The sequence below is a fragment of the Nycticebus coucang genome, chromosome 9, assembly GCF_027406575.1.
Source record: "Nycticebus coucang isolate mNycCou1 chromosome 9, mNycCou1.pri, whole genome shotgun sequence".
In the NCBI taxonomy this organism is placed as follows: domain Eukaryota; kingdom Metazoa; phylum Chordata; class Mammalia; order Primates; family Lorisidae; genus Nycticebus; species Nycticebus coucang.
In genome coordinates this window covers 127131930-127150096 of record NC_069788.1, presented here as the reverse complement: position 1 = coordinate 127150096, position 18167 = coordinate 127131930, and the positions used below count along the sequence as shown (strand labels likewise).

Below are 18167 nucleotides of genomic sequence, written 5' to 3'. Positions count from 1 at the left end.
ATTGATTTCTCTTGTATATGAGGAATTCTGATGAATTCACTTTGTAATGTACAGTGTGGAGTGAGAGGGGCTCTCAGGAATGAGAAATAGGCTATCCCAATGGACTGACTTGGTGGGTCCTTCAGATCGTACTGTTTTAAACAGTTTCTGCGATAGACATAAGTTTTAGCTCCCACTCCTTTTTCCACAGGGCTCCTTTATGAGCCCTTGTTTTTTACTGGGGAGGATAATCCTTGGACTTAACCCTTGGTGGCCCTTCCTTTAGATGACAAAGGGTTAGTGGGAAAGATTTTGTTAAAAATATTCTCTTCAAAGCCTTTTTCTGAAATGGGGTGGGAGATACTGGCAAAGTGTTCCAGATTCACTTCAGAATATCTTCAGGATAATCAGGTATACAGGCTTTCTCTGGACCGTAATTAAAAGGGACCGTGTTAGTTCAGGACCTCCGAGAAGCAGATGTGGGTTGGGATTCCTCATTCAAGGCATTCGTAGGAATAAACACCTGGAAAGGATAAGGAGCGGGAAAGAGGAGCAGGCAGGGTGAGCTTGCAGCCCCACTTTTGTGAGAGGAGAGGTGGAAGGAAGAGGACAGGATGGAAAAGCCTCAGTTGATAGTTCAGAGCTAAGGATGTCTGGGCCAGGCTGGTTGTGAAGTCTTGAGCCAAGTCACCCCTGGAGGACTCCTGTGTTCCACGGGAACGGGCTTGCACAGGTGCCCCGTGGGTAGTCACTGCCTGGGAGCAGTCCAGGGCAGGCTCGGAGGCTGCACATATGTGGGGTGCATCCAGGAATTGAGGACGGGTGACAGGGGCTTCCAGCCACAGTGCTCACTTACAGCGGAAGAGCTAAGCAGTGCATTTCCACGGCTCTCTTAGGGATCTCTCCAGAGGGCCATGACCTCGGATGTCAAAAATCACATCCTTAGTTTTACTAACTTCTGTTTTACTGTTTTGTCTAATTATAAGTGTAGGCAATAGCCACAGTAATATTAGCACTAAGGATGTCCTTGTCACCAATAGATATTACAGATAATTTCATGCCACACCCTAGTTGTCACAGATATCTGAAAACATCATTCAGGCTCATCATTGCTTTCCAATTATGGCAATTTTCAGATCTGCCACTCTATATTCTTCTTTAATGAGATAGTAAAAAGATGTATTTACTATTATATACCAAATTTTAAGAAATGACTTGATAATGGAATTTAAGTATACTTTTTTCTTTGCAGTTGTATGTATTTTAGTTTATGCATTTATAAACAGTATTCCAAAAAGGAATCCAGAGTATTCATTTGACAGACTGAGGGGTCTGTGGCTCATGCATGATAAAGAGCCCCTCCTGTAGACAGTATTCAGGAGGGTCGTGTTATGTACGTTAGCCCAACAGATTTATCCTTTACGTGGTTACAAATGCATGAAGACGAGAATGTGTTATCATGGCAGATGATTCATTAATTCAACAAATAGTGGCCCCCACATGTCAGGCCCTGCCTGGTGCAGAAGCCGTGGCAATGAGCAAAACAGACATGGTCCTGCCTCAGAGACTTTATCCCACAAACAAAGGCAGCTGCTGGGACAGTTACAGTCCTGTTGGAGTGTGGCCTTCAGGATTGGGACAACAGGATGCTGTGGGTTCCCATTGAAAGATCAAGTGTAGGGGACAGAACATACCTCCCCAGTGAAGGGCCCTCGGAGCTGGGTCTGAAGCAGGAATAGGAGGAGTGAGTGGGGGAAGAGGAGGGGCAGGCTGCGGGTAGAATGAGAGTGAAGGTTTGGAGGCGAGGCACACTCAGCGCATGCAAGGCCTTTAAAGCTGAGTGAAGAAGTTTAGATTTTTTCCTAAGAGCAGTAGGAGGCTTCGAAGGGGTTTTAAAGCAGGGAGTGGTATGACGAGATTGCTTTTCAAAAATACTGCTTGGAAAGAAACAAGAGACGAAATGAAGGTGGCCTGGTTTGGAAATAGGTCTATGGTGGGAGAAAGCAACGTCCAAGAGAACTTTGCAAGTCACTCTTGTCTGATGTCCATTGGGGATTTCTTTTTGCCTTTGTGTGAACAACTGGGTGTTGAATTTCAGTTTGCCAGTCTATCATAAATTGCATGAAAATTTTGGAAGCATCTTTCCTAGAGTTCACAGTAGCTGTGGTTCTCAGCTGTTGCAAATCTGAAATCTGTTGCAAATGCCTCTGTGCAAACACACAAGTCGTGGAAACGTATTTCTCTGTGATGGTGGACCATGGAGAAAGTGGATGTTATTTGGCTGTGTCCTCTTAGTGCACATCTGTAACCTGCTGCTGCAGCTCATGGTCTTTAGACTTCTACATTAAGAAGAAAATAAACTTAACATCAATAACGTACATGGTTATATTGCCACTTAAAAGTCTGGGTGCATCTTCATAAGAAACTCATATGTGGGTCCACATTTTATTTGTTACTGGGTAAAAACTAAACCATTTTGCTTGATGGTGATTTCGGGGCCATGAGCAGTCACATAATTCATAAAAGTGTTTGTGTGGAAACGAGTCTCTGAGACAATCAGATTTTACTTCTACTATCTAATTGATGCTCAGAGCTTTGGGATTTAGTGATGTCTGCTGAAAAAAATACAATTCGATTTCTCTTCCTCCCTTCTAGGCCTAGCTGCAGTCTTCACTGGGATTCACAAACACACACGTATTAGGCTTTATAGATACCTTCTGCAGTACCTGGTAGTACCTGTTAGATAGTAAATGTTTACATTGTTGAATTCATTTGCTGACTGAGTAAAAACATGTCAAATAATAAACCTAGTTCTACTTGCAGTTGTATGTACCCCAAAGAACAGGAAGCGGTGGCACGAAGAGATATTTGTATGCCCATGTTCATAGCAACTGTTCGTAGTAGTTAAAATGCGGAAGCCACACAGGAGTCCATAGGCAGATGAATGGGTAAGCAAAAGGTGGTGTCTGTGCAGTGGAATATTATTTAGCCTTAACCCCCTCTTACTGTGGGGTTAAGAGTAGTCATGGCCTTGACTGGTGTAGGGTGGGGAGCAGGGGCTGAAAGCCTGCACAAAGAAGGCATTCTAGAAAAGCCGCCCCTCAGTGAGGGGTCTGGAAAAGCACTCCCTCACAAGCCAGGCGAACAGCAGAGGGGGAGAAGGCAAAAGACGCCGAAGCCCAGACTGTCCTTCAGGATGCAAGAATCCCCAACTCGGAGATCAGTGCACAGCGCTGCTCCAGGAGGATGGGGCCTGGTGTGCTCAGCACAGGCGTGTGGGGAGCTGCCTGTTTGTAGAGCTGGTTCTGTAGTTCAGGGCACATGAAATTCTGTGGGAAGAAAAACTGCCAGTAAAGAAGTAAGCACACAAGAAAAAATGACAAGAAGTAAGGGTTCCAGCACCAGGAAAGAAGTAAACATGACAGGCAGGAGGGGCAGTGTCTTGGGAGCTTGGCAAAGTGGGATCATGTTTGAAATGAGCAGCGATCAGGAGAAGGCTGTGCCCGCCTGTGGGTTAACAGCTGTTTCCTGTTTGCTGAAGGGACTAAAAGGGGTTGGGGGACAGCTAGAGTCTGGGTGATTTACTGACCATGATGTGGTGGTCTGTCGAAGAATTTAGGCTTTTCCTAAGGATCAGAAGCTCGGGGAAACTTTCAAGGAGTCCATTTAGATGACAGAAAAGCTCTGCCTTTGAATATATTAACTGTAATGCTCAGGTGTTCTTTTTCTGACATATAGAAAGCTATGCATATTTAATGTATACAACTTGATGAATTTGGGGACAAGTATACACCCCTGAAACTATCATCACCAAGGCCAAAAACATGCCTTTCACCTCCCAAAGTATCCTGTCCTCCTCTTTATTATCATTATTATTTTGGTAGGAGCACTGAATGTGAGGCCTTCTCTCTTAGTGGATGGAAAAGCCTTCTGTGCACACACAGAGGTAACTTTGAAGGTATGTAAAGTAGTTTTATTGTGGCAATCATTTCTCAGTGTATATACCTTAAAAATAAGATTTGCCCTTTTTAGGGGCGGTGCCTGTGGCTCAAGGAGTAGGGCGCCGGTCCCATATGCCGGAGGTGGCGGGTTCAAACCTAGCCCTGGCCAAAAAAAAAAAAAAAAAGATTTGCCCTTCTTAGTAAATTTTGAAGTATACAGTTTTGTCATATCCGCTATGCTGTGTGTTAGATCTCCAGAACTTACCTTACATGACTGAAACTTTCTACCCTTTCACCATCAGTGTTCAGGCATTTTAAAATATTAATTAATTAATTAATTTTTGAGACAGAGCATCACTCTGTCACCCTGGGTAGAGTGTCATGGTATTATAGCTCACAGCAACCTCAAACTCTTGGGCTCAAGCAATCCTCCTGCCTCAGCCTCCCCGGTAGCTGGGACTAGAGGAACTTGCCACCATGCCTAGCTAGTTTTTCTATTTTTAGTAGAGAGGGGGTCTTGCTCTTGCTCAGGTTGGTCTTGAACTCCTGAGCTCAAGTAATGCACCTGCCTCACAGCACAACCCCCCCCCCCACCCCGCCCCCGAGTGCTAGGATTATAGGTGTGAGCCACCACACCCAGCCTGTTCAGGCTTTTTAAACCAAAGATTTGCCTTCATTTCTTTTGAGAGTGCAGTTTTGTTTTGCCCAATATTGTGAAGAGTGAGGCATTATAAACTTCGTAAATGGAACTTAACCCAAAGCTGCCTTGAAAACCATGTTAGCACTCACTCCACTTCTAACTGATTTCATTTGCTCGCTGAGTCCAGGCATTAGGGAAGTGGGAGGGTCATAGTGATGAAGGTGAATCATGTCAGAAACTTGGGATAAGGCCATCTGTAGACATGGGACTTTGGAGTCCCTTGGTCACTAGGCAATCTGCTCTTTACCCTAGCCCTGGGATCAAGGTGTGGCTTTTATCAGTAGAAGCTCCAAGAGTGATATAAATGAGAAGGGTGTTTGGGGCTTTGTCTTAAAACTGACGTGGTTAATTGCCTTCCATATAATTGAGAACAAGGAAGGACTGTGGGTAGGGCTAGTGGACTGCAGGGTTGCCAAAGCCTCAGCTGTATCTCCAGATGGCAAACTTTAGACTCAGTGGGTCTGGCAAGCAATTCACACAGACTTGACTTTGTGCTGGAAGCTCGATGGTACTGAACTTAGGAGAGTGGTAAGCTTTGTGTTAAAAATAAACTAGGAAGACCAAACCATTTTCTTTTTCACTGATGGACAGCTCAGGTGGAGCAAATGTGAGAAGAGACCTCATGAGAATGCAAGTCTCAAGTTCCCTGAGTGTGGACTTGTCACTGCTGAGTGGTAAAATCACAGACCAGGAACCTCAGTGCTCAGGGCAACAAAGTGAGACTCTACATTAAAAAAAAAAAATGAACTTAGACCCTCATCTCACAGCACATACAAAAATCAATTCAAAATGGAGTAAAGATTTAAACATAAGAGCTGATGTTGTAAATCTACTAGAAAAAAACATAAGATTAAAGATTAATGGCATTGCTTGGGGCAATGATTTTTCAGATACGACTCAAAAATCTCAGGCAACAAAAACAAAAATAGACAAATGGAATTTCATCAAGTTAAGAAGCTTCTTCACGGTCAAGGAAAAAAACAACAAAATGAAAAGACAACCTAAAGAATGGGCTAAAATATTTGCAAACTATATATTTGATAAAAAGGTTACTATCCAAAATATATAAGGAATTCAACAATTCAATAGCAAGAAAACAGCCTTAAAGAAAGATGGAGACTTTACCTCTTTCATGTTTACATGGATGGAGCTGGAACATATTCTTCTTAGCAAAGTATCTCAGGAATGGAAGAAAAAGTATCCAATGTACTCAGCCCTACTATGAAGCTAAATTATAGCTTTCATGTGAAGACTATAACCCAACTATAGCACAAGACTAGGGGGAAAGGGCCAAGGAAGGGGAAGGGAGGGGGGAGGATTTGGTGAAGGGAGGGTAATGGGTGGGGCCACACCCACGGTGCATCTTAGAATGGGTATAGGCGATTGCACTAATGTACACAGCTATGATTTAACAATAAAAAAATAAATAAATAAAATTAGCAAGAAAACAAATAACCAGGTTTAAAAATGGGCAAAGGATCTAAATAGACATTTCTCAAAAAAAACAAAAAAACAAAAAAACATACAAATGGCCAACAGGCTCACAGGTTTGAGACCAGCCTGAGAAAGAGCAAGACCTCCATCTCTAAAAATAGCAGGTGCCTGTAGTCCCAGCTACTTGGGTCTCTGAGGCAAGAGAGAATCACTTGAGCCGAAGAGTTTGAGGTTACTGTGAGCTGTGATGCCAGAGTGTTCTACAGAGGGTGAAAAAGTGAGACTCTGTCTAAAAAAAGAGAAAAGAAAAGAAAATTGCCTAAAGAGTAGATTTAAGTGTCCCTTACCACAAAAATGCTAAGTATATGAGGTAAGGCTACGTATGTTAATTAGCTTAATTTAGCCTTTCCACAATGTATACATATTTCCAAACATCAGGTCGTACATGACAAATTATATAATTTTTATTTGTTAATTTGAAAATTAATCTTAAAAAAGGAAAGTAGGCGTGGATCATTAAGAACGAATCCTCCCTGGTGCTCACCAGCGTCCTCTTATGTAGAGGGGCCCCAGGTGCAGCTATTCTTGATTTCTTTTTCAGATAGTTTGTTGGTGTATGGAAATGCTATTGATGTGTGTATGTTGGTTTTGTATACTGTGCCTTTACTGAATTCTTTGGTAAATTCTAACAGCTTTTTGATGGCATCTTTAGGGTTTTGTATAAATAAGATCGTGTTGTCTGCAAACAGAGACAATTGAACTTCTTTCTTTCTTTGTAATTGGATGGCTTTTATTTATTTCTCTTGCCCACTTGCTCTGGCTAGAACTTCAGTACTAGGATGAATAGAAATGGTGAAAGTGGCCATCCTTGTCTCTTTCCTGACCTCAGAGGTCAGCTTTTCACCTTTTGTCTGATGTCAGCTGTGGGCCTGGCATATATGACCTTTTATTCATGCCTGCTTTGTACTCCTCTCCCTACTAGAAGGATAACAAATGCCTTATTATATTGCTGCGCTGTTGGGTTTGCATTAAGTAAAACTTCAAGAAGGAAAACAAACCAAATCAGGGGGATTAGAGTGAATCTGTAGCTGTGGGCAGAGGAATCAGCCAAGTAGAAAGGCTTCAACTTTGGGAAGTTTTGTTGTAAAATGTGTTTTTTTCTTAATTTAAAAATAATAAGAAATTATAACATGAGAAATCCTAAAAATGGGAAATAAAAACAAAATTCTACCCACAATTCTACTGCCCATTGATTAATTCAGTTAACATTTTGATGTACATTGTTTAAATTATACACCTGATATTTTTATCTACAAACTTGGGCTCACATTATACATCCTAAATATTTTTTATTTGCAATATATAATTTGAACAACCCCTTAGCATTAAGTATTTTTCTTCATATATTTTTGTTTTCTTACAATATTCTACTCTGTAAACTTAGCCTCAGGTTTTGTTTTCCCTTGAGTGTTTTGGGCACACCCATGGTTAATTGTTTAAGATGCATTTTTTATATAAATGGAGCTTTGGATAAAATATTTTAAACTTTTTTTAAAGCTTTTGATATTAATTGCAAGTCTCCCCCCAGCCAACTCTGAAAAGCTTTATCAGCTCATACTCCCTTCATTTATGAGATCTTTTTCTACTTTAAAAAAAATTGCAGTGTTGATTCTCCTCCTTATAAATTATATTTTTTAATAGAATATTTCTTTATGATTTTCTCTATTCTTGCTTTTGCATTCCTTTGTTGATTTCTATTAAGTTTGAAAATAATCACTGTGTTCAATTTATTTTATTCTGCCTTGAATGTTTTGCCAAAAACACTTTACAGAATCTTTATGAAAGAGAATCATGCTTACTCAATGATTGTGCACTCACTTAGAAGCAATAAATATTTGCTAAAAGAAGGAAAAATATTTATTAAGCACCTGAGTATCTGATACCCTGGTGGGTACCTGGGAGGCACAGGCATGGCCCTCTGAGGCCTCATGCTCTTAGCTAGGGAAACACAGTCAGGCTTCTATACTCTAAGAATACTATTTTCTCAATCTTTTCAGATCCCCGACCACCCAAACACTTGCTCAGTATCCTCTGTCTATCACTCCTCAGCAGGCAAGATTTTGCCCGGCCTTCTTTTCTGTGTTATAAATTATTGAACTAAATCTATTGCACATGCTCTTTTAGAAGACCTGTGCACCTGTGAACATCCTTCCATTGACAGTTACTTTGTTAGAGAACCATGCAGAGTTTTCTGTGAAATTTACTCTAAGCACCTAAGATGTTGACGGTTTACCAGTGAGTCCAGCCTGCATAACGCCTACATTAGAACGTTTCTCAGTGAGTTTCCTCAGCAGTGAAGTCTCTCGGTGCTTTGGACCGTGGGTTGGTCTTTACCTCCCCGTTCTCCTCTCCAAGCTGACCCTTGTCCTGCCCTGGCTCACTGCTCCCTGAGGTGCTCGGGTTGCTGCACCAAGCAGTCTGTCCACCTGTCACCCAAGCCAATCAACAGAGAAGCAGATGAGAGGTCAACGGTTTCACTTTTATTTACAAGAAAGCCAGCAATTCCAGAGAACAGAGAGGATGTCTCCTCAAAGATCGGCTCTGCCTTCCTTTTTCTCTTTGTTATTTTTATTCTTACAGTAAAAGTAAACATCAGCAATGTTACTGCTCATCACAATGTATCTTAAACAAATTCTTTTTTATAGGTTACATGGTTATCCAATATCTTCCTATCTTCAAAGTGTTTTCACTCTGGACTATATTTATAGTTAGTCAACACTTCACTGGGTACACAGAGTGCCCTGGGTCTTTGACCAGTACCATGGAGTCCAGTTCCCCAACTTACCTATCACTGTAGCCTTGGAAGTGAAGAAATAATCTCCAGGTGTCAGCACATAGGCTCAGGCCTTGTTAGGGCCGGACCAGCAGCACCCTGCATGAAGTGGCTGTTCAGGTTAACAGTGGCTGCCAACACTCACAGCGGCTTTCCTGCCCCCACCTCTCTTTTGCTTCCAGCCTATTCCCTGATTCCAAGCATCTTGCTTCAAAGGTTGACGTTCTGCCTTGTGTCCCAGCAACTGGCTATCTGCCTCTCCCCTCACTCTCAGTCTTGGCATTCCTGCTTCTCATTCCCTTCTCGGACTTGCTGGCCTAACCCCTTTCTCACTGGAATTAGATCCATAAATTCTACCAACCCACAGCACAATGCCTGATCCAACACAACCTGCATAATACCTGTTTGTTGAATGAATGAATGAATAAATTGGAAACATTCTCTTGCTAGAATTTAAATCTGTGTCTCGGACTTAATTGAGACATACTCACACGATAGGTATTTCACTCACCTTTGTTCTTCCCCTCCTGCCTTAGATTTCCTGTTTTGCTTTTCAGTCTTTTGACATCAAGTATTATCTAAACACTTTGCACATGTTTCTAATCTTGACCATCTTGCAAGCCTGATGTGGCTGTGTCCTTATGAGGAAGCTGAGGGTGCAGAGGTTCTCACGTTTCTCCAAAGTTTGTGGGTCGGTGAGGGACCTGGCTTCTCCCTAGAGTGATCTACTCCTAGAATCACTCTCCCTGCCTTTTCCAGAGATGCCCAGACTTTCTTCCTCTGACCTTTCTATGACCTTGTCCTTGTCCTGAGTGATCACCACCTGCACCAGGATCCTGTATAAGACAGAGGAAGCTCTGAGGGAAGGACAAACCTGAGTGGACCTGACATGGTTTGTATGTGAGATTAGAGCCAGGAACTGGAAGAGCCAAACGTGTCCCCACATTTTCAACCTGAAGGAACAGAAGAGTGGAGGTCTCACCAAAATAAGTGGTAGCTGGGCAGTCCTATTCCCAGGTTGGTCAATCAGGTTTGCATTCCAGTGACTCTTCCCCGCTCCCCAATTCTAGATTTTTTTTTTAAAGATTTTTTTTCAAGTTGGGAATTGATGTTTTATTTTTTAAAAATTTAAAAATTTATTTTGGATTAATAGAAGGGCACATATGATTAAGTTACATTGTTTGCCCTCTTGGGTGGGAACTTACCCAACCCTTCCCCCAGTTCTTCAATTTGACTGAGTTTTTCTTTCACATGTTCACATTGTTGTTAATCTATGAATTTCATTCAGTATGAGAGAACATGACATACTTGTTTTTCCATTCTTGTGTTATTTTACTTAGGAGAATGTCCTCTAAATCCATCCAAGTTGTAACAAAAGATATAAAATCTCCTGGTTAAACAAAGTCAATTCTCTTAGCTTCTTTGAGTTTTAGTTTCTTCATAATTTGTCTGATTATAATTTTACACAGTCTCATGTCTGTCCTTGGTTTGTTGATCAAATGATGGTGTGTCTGCGATGTGCTTCATAAGGAACAGAGCTGTCCGCATGTGCTGGCCATTGGGAGCACCCGCCAATGTGTTATTCCCAGGGTCACGCTATAAGTGGAGGCACCATCTTCTTGGTGTGTCTGTGCCAGGGGCCAGAAAACAGTCCAAGGCCATTGTCTGGCCTGCTGCTTGTTTTTTTTGGCTTTTTTCTTGGCCCATTGTTAGGTCCATCTGAAGTTGGATGTTTCCCGGTTCTTGGTTCCCAGTGCCAAGTAAGAGCACTGCTGCCTACATGGTGACAGTGATCACACATACAGAGCAGTCACCATCACCATACATTTACTGTGAAACAAAAGCACACATACTATAAAGAAAATAAGTCTCAAACAGCAAGGCAGGTCCCTCTCTGTGAGTGAAGAGGCCCCAGATCTGAACACATGCTGCCTTTTATCGGCTAACTCAGTTGACCAGTTTGTCCCCCCGCCACCTCCTTTCTGCAGCCAGTGGCGGGGAGCCCAGCCTGCCCACACCCTTTCCTGCCTCAGCTTCTTATCTCTGACTTTGACTCAAGCACTGCATTCCCACTGAGCTTAAAAACTGAGAAATAGAAGGAATAAAACTAAAGAAAAAATGTTAGAGAACAAAATAATTGGTGTTGTTTCTCCAGACCTCCCCCCAAAGCACTCATTAATAGTGACATTCAGCAGGCAAAAACATTCTGTGTTCTAATAATGATATGACAGATGTTTGTGCTCTTCGACATTTTTAAATAAGTAGAAATAAAAACAAGACCATTACTATTGTTATGTTAATATTCTTGATCCTTTTACTGTACTGACCTCTTCAATGTATCAAATTAACTTAATACCATGAGATATAAGTAAAATATAGCTATTTACATTTTATTCTCTTATTTTTTCTAGTGAGAAGCTGGATGGAAAAATTAAAAGACAAGGTAAGAAAAGTATATTCCTCCTTTGAATTTATCTTAACAGGCACACTGCTTTGACAAATTGAAAAGCTATACCGATAGGTATATCTAAATTCTGTCTCAAAACTAAGGATGCATAACAGTTTTAATTGTGTAATAAAGTCCAGCCTTGTTATTAGGTCACCAAAACCATTCTATTTCTTCTAGCTTTAGGAAAACATCCAAAAAACAAATGACCCAAACTGTACTTCATAGCAATGATGCTCAGTGTGTGGTCTGGACCACTAGTATCAGTATCACTTGGGAGATTGTTAGAAATGCAGATTCTCCGACCCCACTTTGAACTTACCAAATCAGGAACTCTGGGAATGGGACCCCACAAATCTTTTTTAACAAGTGATTGTAATGCATGGTCAAGTTTGGGAACGGGTAGAAGTCATGAGGACATTGTCTTGGTTCAGCTGACTTTATATATCAGTTAGTTATCTTGTAGCTTCTTGACAACAGATGTTTCTGAACAAATATATTATTCTAAACAGAAAGGCTACCTTTCCCATAAACTTCAAACAAACAAACAAAGAATCTCCAAAGCCAAACAAACAGCAGCACATGTAGTACTATTTTGATTTAAAGTTTACTTTAAACATTTAAAACTTAACCTGGAAATAATTTAAAATTTATAGACAAGATACAAGAATAAGGATAATATAAAGAGCATTCTCAACACCTTTACCCAGATGCAGGCATTGTTCACATTTTACTCCTTTTGCTTAATCATTTGCTGGCACATTCTCCTCTTTTTCCCCTGAACCATTTGAGGATGAGTTATAGACGTAACAGCCTGTTTACCTCTAAATACTTCAGTGCCCATTTCCTGGGAGTAGGAATATTTTGTTAGCAAATCTTAGTGTAAGCATTAGCCTGACTATGTGTAACATCAGTGTAACACTTTCATGGAATCTGCCCTCTGTATTTCAGTTTTTTCAACAGACCCAAATATCATTTTAAAACCATTTTTTCTTCCCTTGGCAGGATCCAGTCCAGAATTATGTAACTTGTTTATTTGTCATGTTTCTTTAATTTCTTTTAACCTGGAACTTTTTTTTTTATTGTTTCAGGTTCATTGAGGGTTTGAAGAATTAGGTCATAGTGTTTGCATTTGTTAGGTAAAGTCCCTCTTATAATTGTGCCCCCCCAAAGAGGTGTGTCACACACCCTAACGTGGTGCCCATTAAGTGAGAGCATACCCATCCCCCCTCTTGTTACCCTGCCCCCCATCTTGGATTGATTTGAGTTTTTCTCTTGGTGTGTACTAGCTGTGTTAACCTGGATGGAGCTGGAACACAGTCTTCTTAGTAAAGTATCACAAGAATGGAGAAGCAAGAATCCAATATACTCAATACTAATATGAAGCCAGTAGACAATCTAACATCTTTTTTCTTATATAACACTGACATTTTCAAGGAATACAGTCATTTTATTCATAACAGAATGTTCTTCCCTTTAGGTTTTTGGATGTTTCCTCATGATTAGTTCAGGTTATGGATTCTTGTTTGGAGTATTACTCTGTAGCAGCCACCTTCCTCTCAGGGTGTGACATCTGGGGGCACATGTGTACAGTAATTTTGGTCAGAGAAAAGAAAGGTACTAGACAGAATATATAACTTTAAAATCATGTGCATGCCAACTTACTTGTTGGAGTGAAAGGCTCCAGGTTAGTATAGGCCCCTCTGGTCTGTGGGACTCCCACTGGTCAAGGTGTAGGAGTCCCCCTTAGGATGAGGGCCTGGCCCAGAGGCCCAGGACTGTGGGGGTCATGCTGCTCCCTGAGGACCGAGGTATCCATAGAGACCACCTAGGGGTGTTGGAAATACATATGGGTATGATTCCTCCGGCTCTTCTGGAGGCACCAAGACTATCTGCAGTGATTTCTGTGCCCTTCCCTGCCACTTCCTTTCTTTGGGGCTAGGGACACTTAGCCTCTTAATTCCCACCTCTTAATTCCCACCCTCTTAATTCCCACCTTTGGTCTTGTCCACTGGGAAGATTATTCCCTTCATAGAAATAGTCCATTTTATGTGCTTGCTCCATCCTCGTTTTTGTTTTCTCTGCTTCCTACCGTACCCGACACCCTCTTCTTGCCTTTGAAGACTTTCCTTTCCTCCCATAGTCTCCAGAAGCCTCACCTTTTACTCACAAGCCTTTTGTCTTGTCTTTCTTGCTGTAATGCAGCTAAGACCGACAGAGAGAGAAAGAGAGAGAGAGATAGCGCCACTGCCGCTAAGGCCCCCTTTTACCCTCCCAGAAACACTATTCTGGAGGACACTTCAACCCCCTTGAAGCTCAACTCTGGCCGATATTTCTGATTTATAGCATTTTAATAGTGCTGGCATTCTTAGAAGCTTACTTCATCCATCTTTAATACAAATTATATTTTTGTCATCAAAAACTAGTGTTGACAGATGTGCGTAATAAGTAAATGGCTGGAGGTGCCCCTAGGTGGGCTGGTTTACTTCAATACTTACTTCTAAGTATTTGAAATATCCCCAGATAGGCACATCTCTCTCTCTGTTGCCATCTCCCTATTTATTTATTTATTCTGGGTTGTATTTTATTTTATAACAAAGCAAACATGGAAATTCAGAGTGACTAGACACCCACTGTCGCTTAGAGGGAAAGAGGACCCCTGAGCGGTGGCCTGATGGGGGGGTCCTGACACGGGTCTCCCTCTCTGCACAGGCTGGTTACGTGTCGGGGATGCTGGTGCCCGTGGGGGTTGGCATAGCCGGTGCCTTGTTCATCTTGGGAGCGCTGTACAGCATTAAGGCTATGAATCGTCGAAGGAGAAATGGCTTCAAAAGACATAAAAGAAAGGTATGGGACCAGAAATAGCAAAGCCCTATCAGTTTCAGAACATTCTTGGCTTATGTAATTTGCTTAATAAGGCACATGGGGCCTAATGATGTGTGAATAGCACTGAGCTGCTGGGCAGTTTGGATCAGCCGGTGCAGCTGCTGCCTCAGCTTCCTTTGTTGGTCTTTTAAAGTGGGCCTGTTTCTCAGCTTTGCTCTGCAGCAGAAAGTTAATGCTTTTCTGTTTTCTTTCTCTAGCAGAGAGAATTCAACAGCATGCAAGATCGAGTAATGCTCTTAGCCGACAGCTCTGAAGATGAATTTTGAATCAGATGGAAGTTTAATTGGGATGTTCAACAGTGTTATTACTTTATTTTTTATTTTGGAGCAAAAATAAAAATGAATGACATCCTGCCACAATGCTGCTCTCAGGCTGTTGGTCCTAGAATCTGCTTGGTAGTAGATTTCTCTAGCACTGAGCAGAAAAGGCATGCTGCATCCTACACATCACCTGCAGTGTCTGGCTTTACCATGTGGTGCATTTCCTGCGACCGTGGGCTGCAGGTGATGGAGGTGCAGTGAACATGCTGCTGGGTAGGCACTGCTAGGTTAAGTAGAGAAAACATTTTGTGTTTTTCCACTTGTGTATTTTTCCTTGGTTTGTATTATGTGCATTCAGTATAACGATTGTCGCTGCCAAGCCATGCTGGACTTTGAAATAGAAATCTTAAAACAGAGTAACTTCTCGTGATTGCAGTCCGCACACGGGAGACCACAGGCCTGTTGGCAATGGTAGAGACGGCATTTGCATCCAAACTAGCAGCAGCTTGGCATGAAATCTTGTTGGTCAAGAAGATGTCTCTGCACACTAGGGTTACGTAGATTTGTATGTAGTACTTGCCTTATGTACTTCAGTCTCCTAGTTTTATTATTTTTCACTGTGTGTTTTATTTTTATTCTTGGCAAAGAAAAAATGTACCACAAATAATACATTAAATTGTCTCTCAATCTTATTGTCTGCTTGCTTTCTTGAGTAGTGCAGTGCAGCTCAGTAGGTAATCAGTAAGCAGTGCTCTTTCTATGTACTAATTGAGTTTGTAAGGAAGAAATAAGGAAGAAATTAAGAGGAAAATGAGGGCAGGCAAGCTCCCAGCGCATTTCTCTCTGCCATCGGGTTCTGTGCTTGCCTGGCCCTTGCTGTGACCAGTACAGAGAAGATTGCTTCTTCAAGTCTGGGGTCCTGGCCATGGGAAGCCACCATCGCCCCTTGTTCAGCTTTATTAGATAATGTACTCTGCGGGGAGGAGCAAGATGGCGGCTGAGTAACAGCTTCTTTGCAACCGGGAACAGTGAGATTGGGGAGGAAAGACTCCAGGCATTTCTGGCTTGTGGGCTCTGCCCATACACATCCCTTTGGGGGCATAGGGAGACATCAAGAGACTTCTGGACCCTAGGAGGAGGACAAAAGCAGTGGAGAATGGGCAAGTGGTTGCAGTCGGTCTGAGGATGCCACAGCTGTAACTACAATAGCAGCAGCGAGTTTGCAGAAAGGGAAAGCCTTCCCTGGGGGTTGTTTTGTGTTTTTTTGGACTTGGGAACTTGGTTGAATTGCCTTGGGAGAACTAGGATGAGAGTGTGGATGACTTTAAGTGTTGTCCAGGGCTCAGGACTGAGCTGCTGAGGCAGAACAGAGCTAACATTGTTCAGCTGTGGGCCCCGTGCAGCCATTGTGGGAAAACTGCCCCTGCAGGCTCTTCCTTCAGAGTCACAGAGTGAGGCTCCGGCTGGGAGACCTTGGGTGAGTGATCTAGTGACTGCGAGCAGCTCCAAAGGCCGGGACTGAGATGCCAGGGAAGAGCAGAGCTTTCAGTGTTTGGCAATAGGAGGGCTGCCTTGCATTTTCGGCCCTTAAGGACATAGATTGAGGCCAGTTTTGATGCACTGGATAAGACAGCAGCCACTTCAGGAGAGATCCCAGCAACAAATGCTTTCCTAGGAAAGCTTCTTCTTTTCCAAGGTTAAAGGCTTAAAGTGTCATTTTAAGCAGGCTGAGGAGAGATTCAGGCTCTCAACCCTGTGGGGTTTGAGGGCAAAGAAGTCAGCAGTGGCCTCCAGTCTCCATCTCATACAGTTGTATCAGCATTGTGATTAGCATCTCATACCCCAGAAGATCACCTGTTGCCCAGACAATATTCAGCAAGATATATACACTGTTTTGTTTTTGGATTTAGTTTGTTTTTTTTTTTTTCAACTTTTCCCCCCTACATTTTTCTTTCATTTCTTCATTTTTCTAGGGTAAATATAATTTTCCATTGTTGCCTTCTTTAATAATAAGAACTTAATTTTTGCTAGTGTTTCTGCCCCTGTTATTTGGTCCCCCCCCCAATTTTATACTGTAAGGTTTTCTGTTTGTTTGCTTTGGTTTGATTTATAGTTTTTTGTCTTTCTTCTTTATTTGGTGGAGGTGGGGTACTATGTCTGCTCAGGCTGGCAAAGAGCTACTGACCTCTAGGGAACCACCCAACCCAGCACCCACAGAGGTTGGGGGTTTTTAAGGTGTGGGTCAAAGTATTCTACTGTATACTTCTTTTACTCCTGTGTCCCTCTTTCTGTGCCACTCTTCTTTTTGTCAGTATTCCCTTTACTCACCCTCCTCTCCTTTCTCTTTTTTCTTTTTTTAAAATCTTTTTTCCCTTCTTGCTCTTCAACCTTCTCATCTTTTTAGTCCTGTACCAAAAGGACTCATCAAAACCTTAGGCTAGAGGCATGGTAACTTAAAGAGCAAGAGGAAGTGAAAGGAAAATTAGGGCAAGGAAATAAATAAAAGAAAACACTCATGAGGAAGAATCAGCAGAAAAATCTTGGCAACATGAAAAACCAGTCCAGAGCAATGTCCCCAAGGGACTGTGAGGTAGCTACTGCAGAGGATTCCACCTATAAAGAAATGTTATAAATGATAGAAGGGGAATTTAAAATACAGATGATGAAAATAAGGAAATTGCTGAGAAAGTGGACAATAACCCAAAAAACAAGGAAGGAAATTTCCGAGAAAGTAGAAAATAACCAAAAGGAAATCCAAGAACAGATCAAATAAGAGATGAATGATATGAAGAATATAGAATGGATATAGCAAAGCTGAAGGAATTGAAGCAATTAGGGAACTTGAAGATGCAATGGAAAGTATCAACAACAGATTAGACCATGCAGAAGAAAGAATCTCAGAGGTAGAGGACAAAACTCTTGAAATAACTCAGATAGTTAAAGTGGCAAAAAAAAAGAGAGAGAAAGCAAAACATTCACTGACAGAATTATGGGACTTTATGAACCATTCAAACATATGAGTTATATGTATCCCAGAAGGGGAAGAAGAATGCCCCAGAGGAATGGAAGCCATACTAGAGAATATTATAAATGAAAATTTCCCAAATATTACTGAAGATTCTGACACACTCCTTTCAGAGAGAAACTGGACCCCAGGTCACCTCCACTCTAACCGAGCTTCTCCAAGACACATTGTGATGAAACGTCCAAAGTCAAGATAAAAGAAAAGATTCTTTAAGCTGCCAGGAGTAAGCGCCAATTGACCTACAGGGGCAAATCCATCAGGGTGACTGCAGACTTCTCTAATGAAACTTTTCAAGCCAGAAGACAATGGTCAGCTACCTTTAATTTACTAAAAAGTACAATTTCCAGCCCAGAATTCTATATCCTGCTAAACTAAAATTGACAGAGAAATCAAATCTTTTACTGATATGCAAACATTGAGGAAATTTGCCACAACAAGAGCATCTCTATAGGAAATACTTCAACCTGCTCTACACACTGACCATATCAATGGACCACCAGCAAAGTAAGCACCCAGAAATTAAAGGACAGAAACTAGCTTCCACAGTGATGCAAAAGACAAAACCAAGCAATGGACTTTCACAAAATAAGATGAATAGAATGCTATCACACTTACCAATTATCTCAATAAATGTTAATGGCTTGAATTTCCCACTGGAGAGGC

General features: G+C 41.7%; 1 protein-coding gene across 3 annotated transcripts in view; it reads left to right on the top strand.

The window, feature by feature from the left end:
* ARMH4 (armadillo like helical domain containing 4) overlaps positions 1-15143 on the top strand; it is a 183384-nt gene extending 168241 nt beyond the window's left edge. For all 3 annotated transcript variants that reach the window (XM_053603563.1, XM_053603562.1, XM_053603561.1), the window contains 3 exons: positions 11299-11330; positions 14046-14180; positions 14417-15143. In XM_053603563.1, the coding sequence (XP_053459538.1) occupies positions 11299-11330; positions 14046-14180; positions 14417-14485 (236 nt within the window). In that variant the 3' untranslated portion in view covers positions 14486-15143. The remainder of the gene's footprint in view (positions 1-11298; positions 11331-14045; positions 14181-14416) is intronic.
* Positions 15144-18167: the final 3024 nt, after the last annotated feature.